This window comes from Tribolium castaneum, chromosome 2, assembly GCF_031307605.1.
Source record: "Tribolium castaneum strain GA2 chromosome 2, icTriCast1.1, whole genome shotgun sequence".
Taxonomy (NCBI): domain Eukaryota; kingdom Metazoa; phylum Arthropoda; class Insecta; order Coleoptera; family Tenebrionidae; genus Tribolium; species Tribolium castaneum.
The window spans coordinates 15224607-15252141 of NC_087395.1; the positions used below are offsets into that span (position 1 = coordinate 15224607).

General features: G+C 32.1%; 1 protein-coding gene across 2 annotated transcripts; it reads left to right on the forward strand.

Annotated features, from left to right (window-relative positions):
• LOC657211 (diacylglycerol lipase-beta) lies at positions 1-27345 on the forward strand. 2 transcript variants are annotated; one of them, XM_064354771.1, is made up of 11 exons: positions 1-209; positions 3312-3422; positions 13857-13966; positions 14067-14395; positions 17069-17446; positions 17491-17783; positions 21381-21729; positions 26109-26263; positions 26591-26737; positions 26785-26897; positions 27012-27345. In XM_064354771.1, exons 3-11 carry the CDS (start codon positions 13872-13874, stop codon positions 27181-27183), a joined length of 2031 nt encoding a protein of 676 aa, XP_064210841.1. In that variant the 5' UTR covers positions 1-209; positions 3312-3422; positions 13857-13871; the 3' UTR covers positions 27184-27345. The 2 variants fall into 2 exon arrangements, with proteins under 2 accessions (XP_064210841.1, XP_968775.1); XM_963682.5 differs by lacking the exon at positions 3312-3422.
• The last annotated feature ends 190 nt before the right edge of the window (positions 27346-27535 follow it).

Consider the following 27535-nt stretch of genomic DNA (forward strand, 5'->3'; position numbering starts at 1 on the left):
GAAATTTTCAATTCATTTAGTGCTCCAAGAGTCGAACAGGTGGAATGTCGGAGTCCGGTTAGCTAAGAACCTCTTTCGAAATCGTTACTTTGTTATTAAATGGATTTTGTGTTTGTGTTCGACGATGTGACGCGATGATGTGCTTGAAAGCAGGACGAGTTCTCAAGGAATAAATAGTTCAGTCGTGGCAATTTGCATTTTACTAAAAGGTAGTTGTGCATTTTTACTTGAAAGTTGTTTGCGTTGTTGTCCTCCTTAATTTCAGGTGTGGTTTGTTATATTGAAATAATTATTTTGTCGGTGCACACTGATAGACACCGAATTTAGTTTTTTTTGTCACAAGTTAACTTTCTTTAATGTAACTCTCACCTGGGCGAGAAATCGGGCTTAACTGTATTATTATATAAAAATGATTCATCTGAAATTCACGTGGAATTATTTTTGTTGTGTAATCGTGTAATTATTGCTATTTTACCTTCTGATATAATACCACAAACAAAACGCGCCATTATCGACCAATTGATAAATCAAATATTTACGATTAATGATTTTTACCTTTGAATCTGTGGGGCGTTTGTTAATTATTCGTTATTACCTAACTTGAAAACTTTTCAGTTTAGTTATACTTTGTTCCATTTGTACAACAAATCAGAATTGGGTTAATTAACGCAAATGACAGTGTAGGATATTTTATGTCTATTAATATCACACTTCACACATAAATTCACTTGTCTAATAAATTGTCTAGGATTTATTTTTCCTTGTGAAAATTGCGAATTAAAAAATTTTTTTGCGTTGTATCTGATTGTTAAGTTCTAGAAGTAGTTAATAACACGAAGTGTTTTTTCTGTCAGATATTTATGAAAAGAATCTCTCATATTAAAGAAGACACGTTTTAATAATTTAAAATTAATGATTACAAACTTTATTGATTGCTGAGGTTTTTTTTGCTGAAAAATTACATATTTGTATTAATTTACAGTCGTAATGAATAATGTATCTTTCAGCTTGTTAAATCTGGTATGCATATCACTTTTGCAAAAAAAAAACATTTTTAATTCTGTTTTTTATTTACATTCGTTTGGTTTTAGTTTATAAAGTGATCGTTTTAAAAATAGGCGCTTTGAACGTGTCAAATGTTTTATAACTTATTACGAAAAGAATATTTTTTCTTAACCGGTTCAGGTATCCTTAAAGCTATTTTTAACATTTGATACTGGAAAAGTTATTGAAAAAAATGTAGACCAACCTACAAATAACTTGTTTCAGTTTTTTAAGCTAATTTATTGGTATTGGTATTAAAATAAGTAAATAATTGGAACAAATAATAGTTACTAATAATACAAGTGCAAAAACACAAGCTTAAAGTTCGAGGCTTGTCGTTATGCAACAAGCGTATGCGAGTGGCATACCGACAACTTTAAGCGTTTTCGTATCTTTTTTGTTGAACATTTTAATTTAAAACACGTTGCCATGGGAAGTGTGTTTTAAAATACTGAAAACACGTTACTATGGAAATGTATTTTAAAATAGTGTTTATAATATAGGTTTCAAGTATTAAAAAGAAGGCTTAAATTGTTACCAAAAAAAGAAAATTATTTATTGGTCGGATTTTCTAAGATCGATGTTACCATTCATTCATCGTTTTATTTTTTAGTTTTTTCTGTAACTTTTAATTTAGTTTTAAAGTCTAACCGGTTTATGGGTATTTTGGATAAGTTTTTTTTAAATTTTAGTCGAATTTGTTGCCTCGAAATTAAGAATCAAAAGATTCTACAAGGTGAGACTGCTGAAAGCATATTTTTACTGTATTTTGAAAATTAGTAATTTCAGTTACCACACAGAATTTAGCTTTGTTTTTGCTTAAAACATCATTTAATTTTTAGAAATTAATAAATAAATATTAATAATAATACATAGTTTTAATTTTATTAATATTAATTTAATTAATTAAATTTGAAAAATTCGAACAAGTATTGTATCGTTTAAAAAGTAAAATAAATGAATGAAAAAGCAAACTTTGAAATTTTTTATGAAAGAAATAGATAAGGAAACATAAACATAACTCTTCAACTCTTCAATTATCGTAAAAAATCGGTTTAAATTAAGTTTTTTTATTACAGGATTTGATTTGATCCTTTAAAAAAGTGGCGGTTTGAACGTGTCAAATGTTTTATAATTTATTACGAAGAGAATATTTTTTCTTAACTGGTTTAGAAGATATTCTTAAAAGCTATATTTAACATTTGAGACTGGAAAAAGTATTGAAAAAAATTTATTTATTGGCTGGATTTTCTAAGATGCATGTTACCATTTATTGTTTTATTAATTACTTTTTTCTGTACCTCCTAATTTAGGTTTAAAGTCTAACCGGTTTATGAGGATTTTAGATGTAAAATTTAAGTTAATAAACATCTTAATACCCATTTTTAATTTTATTAATATTAATTTTTAATGAATTAACATTTCTTGTTAGGGACTGTAGAAAAATTTTGGAAAAATTCAAACAAGTATTGTATCGTTTAAAAAGTAAAATAAATTAATGAAAAAGCAAACTTTGAAGTTTTTTATGAAAGAAATAAATCAGGAAACATAAACATAACTCTTCAACTCTTCAATTATCGAAAAAAATCGGTTTAAATTAAGTTTTTTATTACAGGATTTGATTTGATCCTTTTAAAAAGTGGCGGTTTGAACGTGTCATATGTTTTATAATTTACTACGAAGAGAATATTTTTTCTTAACTGGTTTAGGAGATATTCTTAAAGGCTATATTTAACATTTGAGACTGGAAAAAGTATTGAAAAAAAATTATTTATTGGCTGGATTTTCTAAGATGGATGTTACCATTTATTGTTTTATTAATTAGTTTTTTCTGTACCTTTTAATTTAGGTTTAAAGTCTAACTGGTTTATGAGTATCTTAGATGTAAAATTTAAATTAATAAATATTTTAATACCTATTATTATTTTTTTATGAATTAATATTTTTTGTTAGGGATTGTAGAAAAATTCCGAAAAAAATCGCACATGCATTGTATCGTCCAAAAAGTAGCACAAATGAATGAAAAAGAAAATTCCAAAGTTTTTTACTAAAGAAATAAAGGAAACATAAGCACAACTTTTCAATTATCGTAAAAGTGGTAACAATAAAAACCGAGATATAAAATAGGTCTTTTGATTAGTTCTAAAACGATACAATCTGTGAAAACAATCCAAGAACCTTTTTGTTCTAAGTAGCCACACAATAATTTAATCATAAAAAACAAACCTATTTCCCATTTCAGTTCATAGTGTATTTGAACTTTTCAGAGTGAAATAAAGCACAAATTGAGAGCTTGTGAATTCATCGACAAATTTTGAGCCAAAAAATGCAAGTGCGTTATTGCAAAATTCTACTAGGAACTGAAATGGGATTATAAGGTAAGGTAGGTTTTAAAAAATAGTAAGTTTAATTGATGCCATTGACTGTTACAGCGCCACTCCCGCCTTATTTAACATATAATTTCTTTTAAGGTGTGCATCGTCTTACATATCTCGAAATAAATTTGAATAACTCGAAGTTGAGACCACGTCTTTGACATTTTGGTAACACAAACAAGCCGTCCAACCTTCTGACCCATGCGAAACAGGTGTTATTTTTCCCGCTTTGAGCCTTTTAACCTTTCAAAATCCGCGATTTTCAAGATCATCCTAAGAAATTATTTGTCTTGTAAAGTAATAAAATTGCTCGTAATTAATTAAAATCGGCCACGTCTGAGTGAAGGTCTGTGTACTCGAGAATTAAATTTTGAATACTAATCGAGAGACGTCAACAAGAGATATTTGTTTACTTTCGCGAATTTTTAAAGGTTCATTGTATCCCGTAATTGGTGACCAAATACGGCGCAAAAAGAAAATCCTCCATTATCGCAATCAAGGACTCGCAACAATTATTCAATTAAACCCGCTTTGAAAATTAAGAAGACAGACCGAATGTAAACAACATGTCGCAATAATACCATATCTGGATTTTTATATAAAATTTTCGCTAATTTCATTATTTTCGTTAATAACACATTGTTTTGCGAATCTCACGGTCAAGTCTTCCATTGACGTCACACGCCGAATGCTTTTGTTAGTAGAGCAAGGTGAAGTGAATTTTTGCTCAATCTATAAAATTGTGAAGCTATAAATTACTGTGTCTGGATGAGGAAGGATCGTTATTCATGGCTAAGGCCGCTTAATATTTTGTTATGGGGCCGGAGTTTGTCCATGTGGGTGGACCGCCACCTACGCCGCGATACTCCGCTGAAACTCATCCCTTGTGACTTCGTCATGCATTCGTTCATACGGTCTGTTTGCGTCACTGGAAATCTAATTTGCGAATTTCCTCTGAAGCGCCCCAGACGTGTCTTCGGGGCCGTACTTGTGTTATTTTTGTTTCGTTTCGCTGCTTACTTGCCTTGACCAGTGGAGGATTCCGCTCTTGAGAGCCCAAGAGCCCGGCTGGTGGAAATAGTCACAAAGTTAGAGGTCAAAGCTCAAGGAGAGATTTCGTCTGTGATGTGGCTTGTGTGGGCCTGGAAACCCCATAAAGAGCTAATTTGATGATATGAAGGAGTTTGCCTTCGAGTACTGTGGCGAAATTGACTCGAATAGAAGTTAGAAGGATAGCGAGCAACAAATCCGACTTGTGGCTCTCCTCGAGAGTAGTTCGGGAGTTTTTAAGTTGATTAGTTCTGGACTAAATTAAATGGAAATGATTTTAAATATTTGGGTTTATTGAATGCAATTTTTGAACGTCGATCCAGAATTTTTACCAAAAGCGCAGCATGAAACGTTAATACGTTATGAATTAATAATTTCCGTGTTGTGGAAACAATAGGCTTTGTCGTCCAAACCTGATACAAAAAACACGCTATACAGTGCTACCAGCCGTAAAGTTTTGCTATAAAACCTTAAAAATCGCAAATCGGTATGTTTACATGACATTCTAATGTTACTAAAGTATTAATTATCTTCTCCATGCAACTGTTACAATGTTTTGTTTAATCATAATCTTCAGATTAGCAAACCGGTTCTGTGATTTTATTCTTAAATATTTTTCTTGATAGCGTTATTGTTCCACTAGGTTGACCACAGCTGAGATTTTAAAACGGGAAAAATTTAAATAAAAAAGGTAAAAGTATGTATTATTAACAATATCTATAGAAACCATCTCCTAAATACCCCTAGGGTCTTTCTTAATTTTTTATCTCTGCAAAATAATTGGCATATTCACGTGATATGTTGTTTTCAATCCATGCCTATTTTATTTATTTATTTATTTATTTTTGTTGTCTATTTTTTAAATACAGAATGTCTGGCGAGGAAGTTCAGTATTTTTTATTTTTTTGGAAACGTTTTTTTCTGGAATTCTTATTGATTTTTCTATTTAAAAATATATTTATCTATTTTTTTAAATAATTATTTAACAGTGCAAATTGCAAATTAAAGGGGGTGCCATAATTTTTTTCACAACTCTACAGTATACACTGGTTTGGCTCTGGTGCTACTAGAATTGGAAAGCCTGTTTGATTTAGAATTTTTTTCTTACTTAATTTTTTTTTGTAAAATATACCGCTTACGAGTAAAATAAAATGTGAAAGATGTAGTTAAAATATTTGCACTTTTTTTGATCAAAAATTAAAAAAATAACATTACTTGTAGGTACCATTTAGATTATTTTTCCTAGTAAATGACGACTATATACAGGGTGATTCTTTTAGGGCCTTTTAACTTTTAACTTCTAATAAAACTAGAGCTTTAAAATTTTTTAACCGATCCAAAGCGACCATTCCGAGTTCAACTAAATTATTTTCAAAATGGCTATGCTTCCGCAACTACGAGAAATTGGCTTCAATTTTGAAATTTTAAATAGTAACTAAAATTTCGAATTCACCTTCTTAAACTGAGTAAAATTTACCCAAGTTGTTGATTTTTTTTGCATTCGATAATTGAAGTTTCGAAGAGCCTTCTAGAATTTTCAAAATTGTCAACTGTCAAAATTCAAGGCTAGTATGATTTTTTCAAAATAGTTATCAAAAATCAGCTATAACTCAATTTTTTCAAATGGATCGACTTTATTTTCTTAACGGCAATCGTAAGAACAATAATATTTATGGTGATATTTATCAACTTATCCTATACCTATCTCTTACAGTTTTTGAAAAAAATTACAAAAAACGGATTTTACTTTTGGCTTGTGAAAAAAGTGGGCAAAACTATCCATTTTTATATTGATATGAATTTGTAAATCTAAAAAATTACTACGTCTACGTCTAAATCGGAAAAATAGTTATTTTAATGATAACATTTTCTTATCATAAACCGCAAAGTAGTAGGTGTTTCAAAACGTCCAGAAGAAAAGAATAAAAGAAAATAAACAGGGAAAAAGTAAACACTTGGTTATTAAATTAAATGAATTAAACAGTCGACGCTAGATGAAAAAAATTAATAAAAATAATTTTCGAAAATAAAATTTTAAGTTTTATTTAGGAGTGGTTCTGATTGACTGATTTAAGACAATTTTTGTGATCATGAAGATGATTGACAATTTTACTTTTTTGCAGTTATTATTTAAAAATTTCTACTTTTACGACTAGCGAAAAGTTGAACCAGGACATAGTTCAAATGTTACACCCTTGGAAATTATAGCCAAAAAGGGAAATATCTTAGATAAAACTGTCCATGTTGCATAAAACTATAACAACTGAAAAAAATACATTAGGTACAGTACAAACAAGACAAGTTATAAGAACACATAAAATTTGAATCTAAGAAATTTTTGACTTGCTTCATTTGTCTTCTCTGGTTAAATCAACCTCCCAGACATTATTTTTTAATCATAAAAGCAGTAAAATAAAATTGAAGTTTTTCATTATTTTCAGTACGAAAAATGCACCTTAAAATAGCTTGTGCCTTTAATTGTGATAAATTATAACTACAAGTCTGAAATTTTTCCAAATTGGTGACAAATTATCGGAAAATCGAACGGAAAGATATACCGGAATGATTGATTACTTCTTGATGAAGAGAGTGACAGGTTTTCAAGACATAATCAGGATCGAGCTTAATATAAACCCTCCAATTCATCAAATTAATGTGAAGTGTTATTTCTAAAACGGCAGACATTTCACTTTCAAGCTTTCATCTCTGGGAATGAAAAATAAATTCTGTTATAATTTTGAAAAATCATAAATGCTAGATTGAATTTAGATAATGAACAAAAGCACTAAAGCTTATCTAGTCTTGTCGTAAAATCAACGAACCCAATTCTGACGCCGAATGCTGACTATTCATTTTATTGTCAATAAAGTTAAATTATAAAGTACAACTATTCATAACTCTAGATAGGTATAAAATGAAAGTTGAAAATTTTATGAGCGTTCACAATGAAAATTCTAGAACGATACCCATATACGTTTTTTCCAACAAAATCGGACAATTATCATCAAACATAATCGTCAGAGCACATTGATTTCAATGTCAGAATCAAAATATGCATAATAAAGTTAAATTAAAGTACTTTTTCTTGTAGTTTCTTGACGTCAGTGCCATTAAATTAAAACTGGCTCGTACCCGTACGTAATTTTCAAATGTAGGAAATAGTCCAAAATAGAAGCGCATCCAATTAAGAGTGAAAGTTGTGTGTTATTGTTTCACCGGTTATTAGATTCCTGCAATGGCATTAAAAATGAACAGAAAATCACCGATTTTGTTAGTTAGAGCTGGCAAAGTGAAACAACGGTCAAATTTTCGCAATCAATCTCTTCAATTCCTGATTCGGAGGCGAAAAAGTGCGTCATGTTTTCAATTACAGTTATCTGAACCAGATTTGCATTTAGTGGAGTGAGTAAAGCGAATTCTGAGCCTTACATCAGCACTTTCTAAATTACAGAATTGCACTTATTGTTTTATCTCGACATTTCAGAGAAATTTCAACCTGTTTATTAAAGTCAATATCCTCGAGTTTTGTTTGATATTTGCTGACCTTAACATATGGCAAAACGACTGCTGGACTGATTTGAAACAAATTACAGCCGGCCACAGGTTAATTTCTTATTACCCTAATAACGATCTTGATTGAAGGAAATTGTGGCCGGCACGCAAGTAATAATATGCACAATAACAAAACTGGAAACAATTCATCGAAATTTCGGGACAAATGATCACAGCCAACCGTCTTGTGATTGAATGAAAGAAGGGAAAAAACGCACTATTCAAAGGCAATTGGACTTGGTGGGTCAACGGACTCAGGCCCACTTGCGTATCATTTTGTTTATTGACTCCTGAACGTCCTATAAAAGTCCGGATATGTACACAAGTTACAAAGACGGGAATTTAGCACGCCCACGAATGCGGAACAACCTTAAATCGAGGCGTGATGATTGAAGATGCAAATAAAAATGCCGGTGGCCTGGGGCTTCCGTCTGTGTGATAATGAAACTGTCTCTGATTACGAATGGGAGACAGTGGGTAGTGCGCCTGTTCTTTTGTCCGTTTATCATCAGAATCGAGTTACGAAATACATTTGCTCGTGGGCGTTCGGCAAAATATTGGAGCACAAAAATGAAAATTCAACAGCGATCAGATTTTCCGACACTCTTCCGGGGCTCAACTTTGACCTTTGGGGGATGGCTGTGCCATCCTGGGGCTGGAAAACACTTAGGTTTTTCTGGATCTATTGATTCAGTTCAAACGCATTTGCGAGCACATTAAAATTTTCCACCGCTCTTTTTAATTACCTCCATTTAATTATTTCCAACATTTAATAATAATTGTAGGTTTGTTGTTTAATTAATGTTAGTGGTCGCTTTATGGAATTATTTGTGTTGTTTCATTTTGTTGATCTCGCAAAAAATACATAAAAATATTTTTCTATCACGGGAGAACATTTTTGCTCACAACCTGTTGTGTACAATGTTTTTTTTATGTATTTATGAATTTTTAATAAAGCGACTTATACGGATTTTTTTTAAAAATGATTCACGAATTTTGTGCATTACTTTTGGTTTAGTCTGTATAGTGCAAAGCATGACATTATACTAAAAATGTTGAAAAAATTATACACGCAAAAATATTGGAAATTACAAGTTGCAATTTGAAGATGGCCACATAATCAGCTTTATGTGAAAAATCAGCTAAAATAAAGAAGAATGTGAATTGTTACTACACTGTTACATAATAATATCTCTCAAAAATGGACCAACATTTGAAATATATTAAAATGTTGTGTTTTGCGACAAAAGAATTTAATAAAATAATGTAGCTCTTGTTTACGGAAATCTAAAGATTAGGATATGAAACGACGTACAAATAAAACGTTCCCGTTCTCCATGGTTCCGTTAATGTCGCCAGAGAGCGCAGTTGTTTCACTACGGGAGTTTTCAGAGCAATCAATTTGAAAAAATGGTTGTATTTGTAAAACGGTTAAAACATAACAAACAAAAAATACAGGCAGATAGAGCATTAAATTCTCGATAGTAAGACATAAACATAATGCAAAAATTTTATCGTAAACTGTATTTAAAAAAATTTCAAACTTTTACCAAATTGCACTCGGTCCCATATTTTCCAAAACGCTGCGAATACGGTTACAGATACAAGAAAAATGTTAGGAAGAAAGTTTTAGAGAATTAAATTTCCTACAAAAAAGTCCGTGAGACCATATCCCAATGTTTAACCGTTTAGGCCCCAAAGTCGTTCAAAGACACTGAAGCGACGGATTTGCTTCATTTCGCCGGTGGTCAAGTATTTGAAAGTTAATTTATACCTAAACCGTTGAAGATAGAAATATGGTGTCGCGAACTTTTTTGTAGAAAATTTAATTCTCTACAACTCTGTTCCTTACACTTTTTTTGTATCTTTAACCGTATTCGCAGCGTACGCAAAAACATAAGGTCGAACGCGAATTGATAATTCTAAGCGATAATTTTTTGCGCACCGACGCATATTTATCAAAACGCTGGGAATACGGTTGAAGATACAAAAGAAGTTTAAGGAACAAAGTTGTAGAGAATTAAATTTTCTATAAAAAAGCTTGCAACATCATATTTCTATCTTCTACAGTTTATATATAAATTAACTTTCCGTTTCTTGACCACCAGTAACATGAAACGAATCCGTCGCTTCAGTATTTTTGAATGTCTTTAGGGTCTAAACCGTTGACGATAGAGATATGGTGTCGCGAACTTTTTTAAAGGAAATTTAATTCTCTACAAATTTCTTACTAACATTTTTCTTGTATCTTTAACCGTATTCGCAGCGTTTTGAAAAATACGGGATGAAGCGCAAATTTTAAATTTGAGTTTTTCTCGGTCTGTTAAGAGTGCAAAGCTCAAAATTTCTGCATTTTTTACGAGTAATTAATGAATTGGTTGTAAGCGCCCTCATTTTTACTCAGCTGTACTATTTTTTGGGTTCAGAAAATCCTGCGATTTTGTCCTCCTAAGTGATAGTCTTCCGTAGTTTCATCAAACATAAAAATCAGAAAATTAATTGATTTTGATTGATTACAAAAAAAGGGAAAACACTCTTTCGTTTTTCTCTTTTCTTATTTTTTATTTAGATATTTGTTGTGGACAACATCCGGTTTATTTCCGCTGATTTCGGCGTGTAGAAAAAACACAAACGGTGAAAACACTTTTATTACAATTTTATGTTAATTGTGGCTACAATTTAACCACAAAGCTCGCTTAATTGTCACCTTTCACTGTTATTTTTCCGAGAAAAATGATCAATTCTTGTAAACACTTGTAAAAATGAATTTAATTAATTCATTCACTGGTTTACGTACGAGAAAATTTAGATAATTTTTACGACTGTTCGTAAAACGTAGGTGTGTACATTTATTTTTTGAATGTGAAGTAATAAAAGTTGAAGGTAGTCCGATAGTTCTAAAAATAATTTCGGAAATAAACTTGTAGGAGGCTGGAGTAGTAAGATTTTCTGAACTAAATAAATTTATTCGCCGATTTTTCATTGGAATGTCATTTGTTTTGTAATGCAGCAGCCATGAGAGTTTAAATTGTTATTTCCAGTTAAAGAATGTCTGTGATGTAATACCAAGCATATATTCGAATCGTACGACTGATAAGCGAAAGTGAAACATAACAGAAGCATCAACGTTGAAATTTACGGAAATCGACTGAATTAATTAAAAAAAAAAAAAACAAAGTAGTGACATAAAAGTTACGCTAGATATTTTAGCAACACTTCCATGGTCAGGAATTGTTTTAAATGAGTTAAACACCCAAACAACTAATTAAAATGTATGAACTCTTCTTCCTTGGCATTACCAATTCAAATTACCCAACACGTATATTTTTCTAAGTCGATTTTTTCGACATTTTTGCCCTGTTTTAAGTGCTTGGAGCAAAAAGTGGCCCCATGTGCGTCAATGGAGGCACGGGATTTCCAAGCCAACCTGTTCTTGGGGCAGCTGGAGCCTATGAACTCCAGACAGGGATGGACCTTGAATTTTCGGTCACTTACGGAAGACACGGAAAAATTTCTCTCAATCATTTTGTAATTTCAGGCGAAATGTCAAATGTAAAGCCGAGACGTAATCAATTTTTTGGTGGGTAAAACCGATGATTTAGCGCAGATTTTCCAAAATTTAGTCATCCCGTGATGGGAGTAATTTAATTCTTGCGGTAATTAATCTGGGTATTGATTCAAGTTGATGAATAGTGTGTTTGTTATCCATTTGTCAGGGATCTGCGGTCTACAACTATAACTTGTTTGTGTTTGTTAACACATATTATGTTTCGAGTAAGGTTTTGCGGTACAAGCACAAAATCTGACCGCTAACATATGAATACTTTACTTGTTCGTATTTCCGGCCATTTTTCTATAGAAGATGTTAAATAAATGGAATTAGAACAGTGAAAACGTTGACAGAACTCTTAGAGGATTTTTTAACCATAAGAGAAATTTTTATGCAATTAGACCGAGATTCAAAAGAAATAAATAATATCTTAGATAAAATCAAAAAAGATATTTCAAATAAAGTTATGCAAATATAAAAAAGGTTTTTTTAAATCGGATAAAAGAAAAAAGAAAATTTTTTCGCCATTGCAAAAGGCGTACACGTAAAGGAGAAAAATTTTAAGATTCATTGATTAATAAAAGGATCAAATAATAGTTTAGACTACGGAGGACTATAACTTAGGAGACGAAACGAGATACACAATAGTACGGCAAAGTAAAAATGAGGGCGCTTCGAGCGTTATACCATCTCAGCGCCAAATCGTTCTAAATTAATTTAATTCCAACCATTTACTAATTACTTAGAAAAAAATGCATAAATGTTGAGCTTTGCACTGTTAACACACTAAGAAGATCTGACAGCTAAAATTTTCATAATAAACTTATTTAAAATTTAAAATATGCGCTTCGTCCGGTATTTTTCAAGACACTGCGAACACGCTTAAAGATACAAGAAAAATGTTAAGAAGAAAGTTGTAGAGAATTAAATTTTCTTTAAAAAAGTCCGCGAGACCATATCTCTGTCGCTAACGGTTTAGGCCCCAAAAATTTTCAAAGACCCTGAAGCCACGGATTTGCTTTGTTTTGCCGATGGTTAAGTTACGGAAAGTTAATTTATACCTAAACTGTAGAAGATTTCTACATGGTGTCGCAGACTTTTTTATGGGAAATTTAATTCTCTACAAATTTGTACCTCACATTTTTTTGTATCCTCAACCGTATTTCCAGCGTTTTGGTAGAAACTTTAGTGAATTCTTTCATTCTAGACCTTCTAGTGCATTCTTTTAATACAAATTTAAATGTTGAATTTATTCGCTTTTGAAGAGTATATAGTGTAGAGGTTTCAAGAGGATTTTTTATTTTGCATTTTTTTTATCAAACAAAATAAATAATTTTTCATTATTCTTGCAAACAGAAAATCTTTAATATTTGTTATTTATTTTATTTTATTTTTATGTTATTTATTTGTTGTTTATTCATTCTAATTTGAAAAAATGATAATCCGGGGAATCCCATGCAAAAATTGGTTGGGATTATGGAGGTTTTACTGTAATTTGTTTGCTCTTTTAATTAGTTTTGTATGCAGGTATTCAAAGTGAGCCTTCTGTAGAAGTATAATTTACTGTACTATCTCAAAAATGTATGTAATTTTTTCAGAATTTTTCTACAATTTATTATAACTAATAAATATTGAACAAAAAAATGGCCAAAAAATTGGTTGTTTCCTGCCTTAAGATGTAAACAATTGTTTTTTAACTGTTGTTAAACTGTTTCTTTTAATTAAGTTTAATAAAAAATTAAAATTGGTAATAACCGTTTAGTGTATCATTACAAAACGAATCGATTTAATGAATCGAAAATGGTTTTAATGTGTCATAAATAATATAAAGTTAACAATTATGGCCCCATAATTAGGTTATGGCGATGTTAACATTTAATTTTTTCTCTATTTGAAACCAGTTTATTTCCTAATTACGCTCAAATGAAAAAGTTAAATAATGGTTAAATAACACATTCTTAGAACCGCACATTTAATTAGTATAACTCAAATTAGCCTCACTTCTAGTGCTTCAATTCGATTTATCAATTTAGTTCAATTGCTACCATGAAAAGACATTAATTAACTTTTGCCAACCGAATTTTATGTAAATTTTTTGTGTCGGTGTAATTAATAAAGTTGTCGGGGAGCATTCCAGAACCCGGCCGAACGTAAAATGAGCAAAACTTTTCGTTTCGATATCAAATCGCTCGTAGTTTCCTTTCCCGGAAACTTCTTCGTGACGCATTGCAATATGCAAATAGTCGGAATGGATTTCTTATGTTGGGTAATTATTGACGTTGCAGGACCTCGAGCACGGTATGCCCGCTCTTCGCCTGTTCGGCAGGAAGTGGTTAGCCGCCTCGGACGACCTGGTTTTCCCCGGATTATTCGAAATTTTCGTCAGGACACTATGGTAATAAAAACTGTCCAAGTCCAATTCAGTTTTGAGTTCAAACCCAAATAAAATAAAATTTGGACAATTTTATCATCTGTGAACTGTCGATTTTTTTCAGGCTGATATTGATCGTGGTGGTGCACGTGAAATACTACGAAGACACTTGGGAGTGCACACGTGGGGGCGATTACGTCCGGACTTACATCATTGGCATGATGGCCCTCCTTAGCCTCGTCATAGTCGTCCTTGTGGCTCTAGTCAACCGGAGTGCCAAAGGATCAATCACGGATGAAGAGGCTCGGAAGCTAGTCCCGCCGATCCTACTCCTCAAACTGTTCCTTATCATTCCTGAAACAGTCCTCAATGTTTTCGGGACGATGTGGGCGTTCTGCAAGGACCTAGTCGTCTGTCCTTACGAAGGACACTTCTCCAGGACTGTCATTGAAGGTTTGTCCAACAATTTGTTCCTTTAACGCGAAAAGAATTATTTTTTGGTTAAGTAAATATTTTCCGAAAAACATAACTGTTATATCTTCGTTTTTAGTTGCTAGTTCTTTGAACATTTTTGGCTACATAAATTAATCGCTGTAATTTTTAAGTAAATCATTAACTGATAAATTTTACAGAACTCGAATTAGCAAACAGTCTAATTGTTTTTTTTTTAATTTTATTTTTTAATTATATTAAACTTATGAAACTTATTCCTTTTTAGAATTATAGTTGACGGACTTGGTGGTGTAAAATTTTTTTGAAAATTGTTTTTTTTTTAATTTAAACTATAAAAAGTATTATTTTCAATTTTATGGATAAAACAGTAATTTACACATTTAACTTAATTCTAACTGAGGCTATTTTCTTGTTTAAATCCTACCTAACATGATTGCAAATCTAAAGCTATTTTTCGAAATAAAACTTTGAAAGCGCGTTGCGCAAAATTTTGTTTTAGGCACATTGCCTCTTCATCCATTAACCTTTTTAATTATTAGTAAATAATTCTAAATTTTCTCTGTGTGTTTGAAGCTGTGTCGAGAAATAAACAGAAAATGTGTAAAAGCTTTTCGCAATTCATCGTCAGGAATAACATTTTTTAGAAACACTGACTGTTTGTTTAGCATTTCATTAATTGTGAAAATATCAGCTTAGAACTGTAAGAGGCACTTATCAGTTTATGAAAAGAGAAATTGCGCTACATAGGTAAGTATAGCACTAGTGGAACAGCGTTTAAATAGGCAAAATAACATACCTATATCCATTTCGAATTTCGACCAAGTTGAGGATATTTAGACTTAATTTAAAGGAAAATTCTTCAAATAAGACTTGAAAAAGTGGAAAATAATCATGTTTGATCTCATTAACAGCAGTCACCTAGTTGTAACTGTAGGGTGTAGGGAGATCATTAAAAAAACTGAATTTCTAGCTCAAAACACTCGAATAAATGTTAAAATACTAATTAAGAAATTTTTCAGCTTATTTTTGGTGACAGTTTTCAAAAAAATTAAAATTACACCATTTTCTACTCAATTTAATGATTTTTCGGCTTATTTTTGACAAATATCTGCCAAATAATTGCTCTTCCGGCTGATAAACGTGTATAAATAAAGCTGGAGAAAGTCAAAAATCGTATTATTCTTGACACCAATAATTTGTGTCGGAAATTCTCGAATTAATTATGCTTTTAAACGAAAAACTTGTTGCTTGTTGAAGTAGGTACTCGAGAAAAGGCAACACTTATAGTATTTTTGACACAATTTAGTGATTTTTCGGCCTATTTTTGACGAATGGTTGCAAAAATATTTGCGTTTTTGTCTGGAAACACTCCAGAAATACAGAAAAACGGCACAAAAACTTATTTTCGATCTCTTACTGTTGAGTGTTTTTTGACTTAGTTTAACGAAATATAAAAAATCCTGTGAAAACCACTTGAATAAGGCAAAAATATAATCAATACGCTGATTTTTCGGCTTTTTTGTAAAAAGCAAAATGGTTTCATTTATTTCGGTATAAAAAATTCTGCAAAAACCACTCGAATAAGGAAAAAATATAGTCATTACGCTGATTTTTCAGCTTTTTTGTGAAATGCAAAAAGTACACTATTTTAGACCAAATTAAGGACCGATTTATTGAAGCGTCAATAATTTAATTCACAATTAAATTGGTGATAAACTGATCACGTGACCTAATTAAACAAATGTGATTGGTTCATTTGCGTTGTTAACTTTTAACAACGAATTAAATTTTAACAAAGCTTTCCAGGAATCGGCCCTTAGTGATTATTAGATTTATTTTTGACGACTACGTATCTTCAGATAATTATGTTACAATTTATGGTATCTGTATAAAAACTTAAGAAAATTAAGAATGTTGTATGTATAATTTTCGATCTCATTGAATTTTTTTTTTGACCTAGTTTAACAAAGTTTTGCGAAAAATTTGAAGCTGCAGCTTAGAGACCGTTTAATAAACGTTAGAATAAAGACGAATAACACTAAGTTTCCGACAATTTTGTGGCGTTTTTTTATGAACATTTTTGAAACACATAATTACGTTCCTACATAAAATGATAAAACACTCGAAAAAGGCTCAAATTACATCAGTTCAATTTGTTTGGCTTCCATTTGCCGAATGTTTTTGCATAATACGAGTAACAGCGTTTCGGAGTAAAACGTCTTACAATACATTAGAAAATGGCAAAAATAATATGATTTTCGACCAGATCGAACGATTTTTTGGCATGTTAAAAAAATTCAAAATTTTAGCGCAAAAGTCCTTCTGTGCAGGACATTGGTTTGATAAATTATTAAAAAGTTTGCTCCTAGAAACTGTTATACTGTGTAATTTTTTAATGATCAAAAATTCGCACAAAAAATTGATTATTTATTGCTACTAAAATAACCACATAAAACAAAATCCAAACAGAAAAATGGCTTGCTTAAATTCCACTTTTTTAATAAATACAATTAGAAACAGAAACATCTTGTTCGATACAGTATTTGGAAGAATTTCTTTGCTTTTTTTTGTTTCAATTCTTCAACCTGAGACTAAGACGATGCATTCACTTAAACTTAGATATTTGTTATTTCTGTTCGGTTATTAGTTTTTCTGTGAACCCGCATTTTGCAGCTTTAGTCGTTTTCAATTGGGCTCTCTTCGGGCTGGCCATCTTCGGGCTGGCCCTAGTGTTCGACCCTTTGGGCTCTCGCCGGTACCACGAAGTCCAGGAGACCCCCAGCGCTGGGGAGTCCCTCCGCCACCGGAAAGTCACCAGTTTGTGGCAACGGCGGTTCCGATGGGCCTTCTGTTGGGTGAAATCGGACGAACACGGACACGAAGCCTTCCAGCAAGTCGCCGCTCTCCTCAGTGCTCTCTTCCGGAGCACAGACCTTGTCCCTTCTGACATCCTGGCCGGCTGTGTGCTCCTCAGAGTGAAGCAAAAGCGGGAAACGCGCGAAATGAGGCGAATTCAAATGCTGTCGGACGATGAGCCCAAATATAGCACAGGTTGGGGGAAATTTACAACTTTCAGGTTTAACGATTGCTTGCAGACTTGAATCGAATTTTCGCAATCGCTCCTCGTTGGATGAATCTGGAAAATGCACGGCATTTCCTGCGATTGTCAATGGCGGCCTATGGCTGGCCCTTTGTCATGTATAGGTATTGCGGGACTGGGCTGTTCCGCTTGATGCGGGAGGTTACGTGTTGTTCGTGTTTCCGACCGAAAAGGACTTTAGTAACGGACGATAATTGTTGTTTGTGTCACTTAGCAGGAGTCAAATACATGTCCAAAATCCGGGAGGATGACATCCTGTTTGCCTCGTTCAGAAACCACGTTTTCGAGGTACGTAAATTTTTATTTTTTTGCTGTTTGTTAATACAGTCGAACTTCTCTAACTCGAATCGTCAAGGGGAACGAATATTTGTTCGAATTAGAGAAATTTCGAGTTACAGAAACTGAAAATATTTTTTTATTAGAAATGAACATTATTAAAGATTTGTATGAACATACATATATATTTTCTTTCTCAATGCATATAACTTGTGATCAGATTTTGACGTACAGTTTTTTTGATACAATTGGTTTCATAAAATCGCTCGATTTTATTTAGTGAATTATAAACAATATCAGTTGTCATATTGGCAGAATTTCCAATTTCCTGAGCAAACTGTACCGTTGACGCTCTGTTTTTAATAATTCTAGATAATGTATTCGACGGAATTTCATATTTTTCAGCTATCTTTTTCTTTTTCACCCCACTGTCCACTTCTTTCAGGATCTCCAACTTTTTTTCAATAGTTAGACTCTTAAGTTTACGTTTAGATGCCATTTTTCTAGAAAATGTGCCAATTTTTGCGAAACTAAAACTTCACAAAAACAAGACAAGCTTTGACACGCATTCGAGGTTAGAATTGTGGGTATTCCAGGAAATGCATAACACTGCTCCAAATTACGACGAATATTTCCGAAAATAATTTCGAGTTAAAGAAGTTCGCGCATGCTTTGTTCATTAAAATAATTTTGAGTTAGAGAAATTTTCGAGTTAGAGAAATTTTAGAGTTAGAAAAGTTCGAGTTAAAGAAAGCTAAACACATGTAAATAAGATTGGCAATGCAAGGGAAAACAAAAATTTTCGAGTTAGAGAGAAATTCGAGTAAAAGAAGTTCGACTTAAAGAAGTTTGACTGTAAATGATTTTGTCAAAAAAAATTTTTTATAAAGTAATTTTTCTGTGAATTCTTTCCCGCTTTAGGGGATTTTGATTCTTAATAATCGCTTTACACTTTATCTCTCAGGTCAGCAAGTGCTTAAATAAATCATTTAATGATTTATCTATTTATTTAATAATATATTTAAGCACCGTTGTTTTACTACAGGGTGAGTGTACTAAAGTATTTTTTCATTATATCTCTGAAACCAAAAATCGCACATAATTCAGCGCTTGCTAGTAAATACTTTATGTTTTGCTCTAGGCCTGTGAACTTTTACTGAATTTTTCTACAATTTTTTAAATAATAAATATATTAAGTAACTATAAAAAATTGTTATTTCTTGTGTCATCTAAGCAATGCCATTTTTTTTGCCATCAAAGTGCGTCGTAAAAAACTGTCGCTAGTCCCAAAAAATAATCAATGAAGTAAAAATGAGACATTCAAATCAACGTAATTTTGGTGCTAGTAAGAACTTTATTAAAAAATTTTTGCCCCAAAACATCGTTTAAGCATCGTTGTTTTAAAAAAATCAGTAAGTAGAGATCATACAATTTCGTTTAATTAATATTTTCATATTTTTTATTTTATTGATGTTAGTATTTTTAATTAATTTTATTTATAAAGATGCGTAGACAATTCTAAAAAAAATGCATGTACAGGTATTTTTCTTATTATTTAATTAGTTTTTGAGATACAGAAAAATTTACTTACTTTTTGGAGACTCACGATATTTAAAAATCGGAAGATTTTGATTAACTAATTGATATTTTGATATTTTAATTTTACTAATTTTATTACTGACTTTTATTGGGAATTGTAGAACAATTCTGAAAAAATTACATGTATAGATAAAACAATAAAAATAATTAAACAATGATTGCTTACTAATTTTTACTATAATTTTGCGAGTAAAATAAAAGGAAATTAAGAATAACTACGATACTCGTAATTTTTGTTACAGTTTATTGTTGTAGTTTACTAACGGTGGCTCTTTCTTTTTAACATCAGTAATATTTATTCAATGTAATTCTAGTTTTCAGGTACTTTACTTAATTAAAACAGCTAGTCCATTTCTGGACGATTCGGCATAAAAAATGCCATCATCAGCTATCTATTTTTGCATAAAAACTATTAAATTAAGCTCACCATTGCATTATTTTTGTTCTTTTTCAAGGTTTTAGTGCGTTTTTCAAAATCAAAAAATACCATATTGGGTCGAATAAGACACTTTCTCTCCCTCTTTAATACGTTTCAGCACATTTTTAGCCTGAAACGTAATTTTTTAGCAAAATTCAGTGATCATTTTGAAGCTAAAAATTCATTTATTTTGCTAAATGTTCTGAAAAAATATCCAAAAACCTCAAATTTAATGTAAAGTTTACAGTCTGAAGTCACAAATACTTTGTTGGTTTAACTCTTCAACAAATTCGATATCGGATTATATTTATTATAAGTTAGTATATATTTTTTTAATTTGGTAAGATATTCTAAAAAGGCAGAAATGTGCTAATATTTTGTATTCCCACTGTCTAAAAAAAGTTTTTTTTTCAGTTCTTTTTCGGATTGAAATAAATGAGTCATTTAGTTTCGAATATTTTTTAATTCAAAAAGTTATCTAACTTTTCTAATAATTTATTTAATAATCAAGCTGATTGAACAATATTTATACCTTTTATTAAGATGTGGTTTTAGGTTTAATATTTAGCGCCTTCATGCATTATTTTCTTGTTTCTGTTTTCTTATTTATATTTACATCATATTTTACTTATTACTACTAATTTTTTTATAGAAAAATTGTGTCAGAACTGATTCGGGCTTGATTTCCCGCTTTAAAAGTGACGGTTTTACCACTTAAAAAACAAAATGCACTTTTTTTAATAAAATCCACATTATAAACTGTAGTTACTTTGCATAAATCAGTTCATAAGTCGACAAATTAAGTCGAAAATCACAAAACAATTTTATCAAAAAGCATTAACTTAAGGCAAAGAAGACATTCTTTTGGAATTTGCCAAGCTGCTATCTTGATTTTTCAATTCGAAAATGTCATATTTCGAGAAATTCTGAAAAAAAGTCAAAAACTTCAACTTCAAAAAACGTTTTTAACATTTTTATAAATTTCTTTTCTCAGAAACCCGAACCCGTAAGTATTTTTTATATTTTTTGGTTGAAAATATTAAAAAATATCCAAACTATCGTCAAATTTGCATCGTTTTTCAAGCATTTTTCCACAAAAACTTCTAAATTAAGCTCATCATTGCATTATCTTTGAAATTTTCAAGGGCTCAGTGCATTTTTCGGTCAGAAACTCACTTACTTTGTCCATAAATGTACTAATTGTTTTAAATAAAGGATCTGGAAGCCAGAATTGCATTGAATAACAACATATACTAGAAACTTGATCCAAAATTAAGGTGGCGCTCAGCGAAAATGTGCTGTTTTCGGTCAACTTTAACTTCATATATCTAATAAACTATAAAAGGTACGACTTTGATTTTTGTATATGTTACTGTTGGTATCCTTTACTAATCATTTACCAAATTTCATTAATGCACATAAACATACAATTTACATAAAAAAATTCACAAAATATCCTTGTTTTCAACACTCAAGTTGGATTTGGCGTTTGTCTTGTTTTTTTTATTTTGCCACCAGAATAAAAGAGTTTAACAAATAAGTTTATTAAATAACTGTTAGGTAAAGTAGTTAGTTTTAATTTGTCTGCCTAGTTGCCCTTCTGCGTGATCGCCGACCACAAAACCTCGAACATTGTGATAGCCATCCGCGGCTCGATTTCCCTCCGCGATATGTTCACGGACCTGACGGCAACCTCGGAGAAGTTCGAGGCCGAGGGCCTGCCCCCGGACACCATGGCCCACAAGGGGATGGTGTGTGGGGCCAACTACGTGGCCAGGAGGCTCAAAGAAGTGAACATTCTGGACAAGGCGCTCGAGAAGTACCCCGAATACGGACTGGTTCTGACGGGCCACAGTCTGGGTGCCGGCGTTGCTTGCCTTCTAGCTCTCAAAATCCGACATAAATATCCTGATCTCAAAGTGTACGCTTTTTCAACGCCAGGTGAGTTGGTCTATTTGTGGCGAGATTAAAGCGAAATTGAATATAAAAGATTCACGTTTCGGTGGCTTTTGTGCCAAGTGAGAAATGCAAAGTGGGGTTTCATTATCAAATATGAAAGTGTGCTTGAACGTTATTTAAAATGAAGGCGAATAAAAGTGATAATACAAAGGAAATGACGGCCGGAACGGCTTCAGCGTGGTTTCACTTTTTGTGGTAATTTTATTCAAATACGGGATTTTTTAGAGTTCAAGGAGATGCTCTTACTTTTTAACAAGTTTCTTAATTGAAACGAATTATAAAATTAAATTAGGAAAAAACAGTGTAGTCGTAAAAATGTCCATATAAAAATGTAAAAGTTATATTATCGTCTTCTCAGGGCTAAATGGACTAGCACTCACAACAGAAAAATGTGAATTATTAGACAGATATTTAGACCAAAATTTTTAAGTTCAGGAGCTTTCAGGGAACGGTGATAAACGCCATCTGTTTCATTTGATAAATTAATAAAAGTTGAAATTTTGTGGATACATTTTTCAGGCTTTCAGTTGAATCCTTCGTGTTTTTAAATTACTAACTGTGTTTGTATATTTTATTTTTTGGTTCGACTTGATTTAAATTTTTTAGCATTTAAAATACCTATTTCGGGTTTTTTGCACATTAGTTAACCGAACTTCCGCACTATTTACAAATGTCGTCGAAGTTGCATTGAATTTAATATTTATTTATTCGGTTTTGTTAAAGTAAATTAAATTAAAATATCTCGAATTATTTTTTTAAGGTTTGTTGTTTATTATTTTTCAAGATTATTATTTGGGTTTTAATTTTATATATTCGTATGATGGTGTTACATTTTCTGGTAGATTTTTCTCGTTGAGATTGAGAGCCGTAAAGTTTTATCACGACTTTGCGACGATCAGAACGAGAGAAAATGCGTTAAAAGATCGGTTTTATTTCATGAAAAATCATGCCGTAGAGGTAAAAAGCCGGAGAGTAATTTATAACTTTGCGATCGACTGAAGTGAACTGAAAGACGTTCATTTAATTGGCGAAGTAAATGGCGGGATAAAGTCAATAAATTAAAGCAATACTTTCAAAGGATCGAATGATTCGATTTTCGTCACTTCGGAGTGCACAACGTTTGCTTAAAACATTATGTTATTAGTAAAATCAATATTTGGTCATTGGTTTTTACATTTCGCAAGTCATTTTGCAATTTCAAATCGAAATAAAATAGTTGTGAGAAAAGTTTTGCACAGTTATTTAATTCCGACAAATTCGCTTCTTTTGCTGTTTTTGCCAAGGTTACGTTCATTCATTCTATCATTGATGAAAATACAAGCGATTCGAACACAGGAACAGAAACGTAATCAATTACTGATTATAACAACCATTCAGAAATGCTTTAAAACGAATTAAAGTTATCAGGAAATGGTCTGCATTCTTACCCACTGCGAGACTTTTATTAAAGTATTTGTGCTTGCTGTTGTTCCAACAAAGCATAACGTTTGCGTTAAAAGTTTTGCACATATTTTCTAAAATCAATATTTAATATTTGCCCGTATTTCCCCCTTTTCGGTTCTTCAAAACCGGTATTAATATAAACGAAAACAAATTTCATAAAACAGACAATGCCACAAGGCCAAGGTTGTGCTTTCTGAAAAAGAAAATACATTGTTCTCTTAGGAATTTTGTAATGTCTCTAATGAAATTTTAATTTGCATTTTTCTCAATTTCTCATTTCGCTTCACATTACGGTTACTTGCGAGAAATGGCTGTGTTTAAATAACAGTGAGCACAAGACAAATATAAATATTATAGGCAGATGGGGTAAGATTTACTACAGGTATTTACAATTTTTTTTTCAAAACGTTTCAAATATAATAAAGTAAGGGACAAAATTGTAGGGAATAAAATTTTCTTAAAAAAACCCTACTTGACCATCGGAAAAATTAAATGAATCCTTGGCTAATTGAGCGTTTGTGAACGTCTTTGGGCCTAACCGGTTTTTTGTAGGTAACTTAATTCTCCACAACTTTCTTTCTTACATTTTTCTTGTATCTTTAACCGTATCTGCAGCGTTTAAAAAATATGGAACGGAGCGCAAATTATTTTTTTCTCATGTCGTTAGTCGTGAAAATTTTAGTCGTCAGTTCTTCACAGCTTATAACAATTTGATGCTCAACATTCCTGTCATTTGTCCGAACAATAGTGAACTCGTTGAATTGAAATGAATTTGTAGGCGAGACGTTCGAAACGCCTTCGTCTAAATTTTTGGGTACAGAGAAACCGTTTTATTTTGGCTTTTTTTAGATTTTCCGATGCAATATATAAAAAAAACACGAAAGTTATGTTTTTTCAAATGGAACACCTTAAATTTCATTGCCTTTTTGGACATAACTTTTAATACTGATAATTTTGATTTAAACTTGTATTGGTTGATTTTGCTTCGTTTTTAAAATAATTTGATATTTTTGACGAAAACACGTTTTATATAAAAATTTATTACACAAAAACCAAGAATCGTAAAAAAGTAGGACTTTTAAAGGGCACTATTTTAAAGAGAAAAGTTGAAACTTAAATCAGTTCCAATTGTTTAGCGCATTGCAATTAGAATCGTAAAAAAATTAAGAAGTTTGTTGAAAGTTGAATAACTTGAAAAAGTTTTAAATGGAACACCCTATTTTCTGTTCCCGCTTGTTAAATTGTCTATCTAAAAACTTAAATGCCTAAAGTTAAAAACTAAAAAGAAATTTGACTTTAAAAGTTAATTTCAGCAGCAATGCACATTATTCACCATAAGACAAATACAAATGAAAATAGAAAATAATCACAAGTTTTCAGTCTAAAGCAATACTTGAGAAGAACGTAATACATAACTGATAATCTTCTCCAAATATGATATTAATCTTGAGGCAAAAAACTCAAGACTTGTTGATAAAAGTAACATAGTAACTCCACCAAGGACCATTTTTTGGAGTTTATAAAGGATTAAAAAATTTGGCAAAAATTTTAGTTATCTCACTTTTCGACTACTGGAACAATAGTTAATATTTTTTAATGATTAAAGTTTAATATTTTTTGAGTAATCCTAACCAGCAAGGGAAACTTAACTGATGTTTTTAGAGAGACAATTTAACGGTTTTTAGATCCAAAAATATTTTTTTAAGTTATTTAACTTGCAACAAACCTTTTAATTTTTTATATTCTTGACTGCAATATTAAGGTAAAAAAAATATATCCTTTAAGTTTGAACTTTCTTTTTCAAAGTGGTGACAATCCTACTTTTCTGAGATTCGTAGTTTTTATGTAATAATTAAAAAAAGTCTGTTTTTGTCAAAAAAATTAAATTATTTCAAAAACAAAACAAAATCGGCCAATAACAAACATCGGTGTTAAAAGCTACTTCCAAAGATGTAAAAAAATGTAGGTTGTTCCATTAAAAAAAACATAAGTTTTGTAGCTAATTTCGGAAAATCCTGCATATTTGTAAGAAATAATAAATAATTTTAGGTGAGTCAGGGATTTAGTATCTATGGCTTTCGTAAAAAAAAGATTAATTTTGTAACATTTAAAGGTCAATATTGGATTTTTTCACATCCTGCATCTAGTTCTCCGTATCTCAAATTCGTCAGAAGTCTTAATTTGAACCTTTTAGCACAATTTCTAAACCTTGCATTAACGGTATTTTCAATAGAATCTTGTTTGCAATGCAGTATTTATTAATTAGTAAAATACTCAAAACGAGCGCTGAAATAGCGATTTTAGCACTCTGGTTATACTGTGTGCGGAATCAGAAAAATGAATTATGCAATTCAGTTGATGTTATATTAATGCATGAAACAGATTTCTTATTAGAAGCAGTTCCGTCAGCTGCTTTAAAATTTATAGGACATGACTTAATCAATAATTTAATCGTTTTATTAGTAAACAAGCCAAACATTCTTTTATCATATTTTGCGAGAAAAATTGCTTAATAAAAATGCGTCCGCATTCGTAATGCTGGAGGCCTGGGCGAAAGTGGCATTCTAGTTCGGTTTTATTCTTCGATTGTCCATATGGCCACATTTTAATTACACGCTGCGATCATGAATCAGTAAAAGTAATTATTATAGTATTGGGTTTGTTATAAATGAACTTGGCGCAGATAATTAAACCGCTGGCGACAGTACCAGGGAAAGCGGAACACTTTTTCTTCAAATTTGTTATTAAACAAACTAGTCGGTGTATGCGTGACCGAAATGTCACAAGCCCCAATCGATATGTAAAACCTTGCCCAATTCGGAGAAATTTAACGATAATCCTCGGAGTTCATGCGCTAACTAGGTGGAGGCCACCTCTGCGTTTCCTTCGAGTTTTCCCACTGATTTGCATTTTTACAGCCGGCCTCCTGAGCCGTGATGCTGCAAGACTGACTGAAAACTTCGTCTTCACGGTGGGCGTCGGCGACGACTTCGTGATGCGCCTTGGAGTCGACAGCATCGAGAACCTGCGGACGGGCATAATCCAGACCCTCCACGCCAGCAGGCTGCCGAAGGTTAGCCAAGAAAGGCCTCACACCTTTCCAACAATAGAGAGCGCGTTAAATTCTAATAACTGGAATCGTAAATGTGGCTAAATTGTTGGGTACATTTCCGTGTTTACGCGTTTTTGATGATCGCGTCTGCGAGATAATAGCGCATTTGCGTGTTTTTGCGGCTTGAACGTTTTTTAATTGACTTAAGTGCCCCGTGTCTAATTAAAAAGAGAGAAAATTACCGTTTTTTGCACATCTTAATAAAGATTTATGTTGGTTTTGTGTTTATCTGGACGTCACACGGTTTACGTGTGAGTTATTTAATGACAGTTTGTTATGTAATTGCAGTACCGCATTCTGCTGAACGGGTTCGGGTACGCGCTCTTCGGGGTGCCGTCGCGGGACCTGGAGACCACCTGGAGGGACGAGATGGCCACGGCGCCGGGGCGGTCCCCACTCCTGAACCGGTCCATTCCCACGGTGGCGGCCTCGACGGTACTGCGCCCCCGAGTGACTTTCCAGAGCTTATTTTTTTGTTACAGGAAGCTGCGCTTTTGTCGCGGGATATTTGCGTGCGGAGGTTTTCCAAGACGCGGCTGTTCACCGCCGGCCGCATTTTGCACATAGTTAGTAGGAAAAAGACCAAAGCTGAAAGGTAATGCAAATTATTTATACCTGTTTTAAATGAGGTCAAGGATAGTTGTTTGTTGCGTTGTTAGTTGCATCATGCAATGGTATTTTTGAACGGTGTGATTTTTGATGGTTTTAGGAAAGCTGGGACCGGGGGACCAAGTTACGAAATGAGGTGGGCCACGGCTGAGGACTTTATGGAGCTTAAAGTTATGCCGAGGATGTTGCTAGACCACTTGCCAGAAAATGTTTATAAAACTCTAGACACTGTCCTTAGGGAACAAAGAGATGATGTTAGTGAGATCATTTAGGACGAAACCTCGATATTGTTGAATTTTCTTCTATACGTTTCTTAATAGCTTCTAAACATTCCCAATGAACACTTATTTTTTCGATTTTTTGTATCTGTTGATCGATTCTGTATTTATATATTTTTTATATTAAGATTATTGTAAATAAAACCTATTTCTCTATCTAGCGTTTTATTTATTCATTCAAATAAGTCCACTGGTATTGGACCTGACCTGACCTGTTCAGGTTCCGTGAGGCTTTTTTACTTTTTTTTATTATTTACGCATATTATTATTAAACCAAGAGATTTAAATTCCGGGTTATTTAAACTAACATTAGACAATTATTACTTCTGCATATAAAAGTACGACG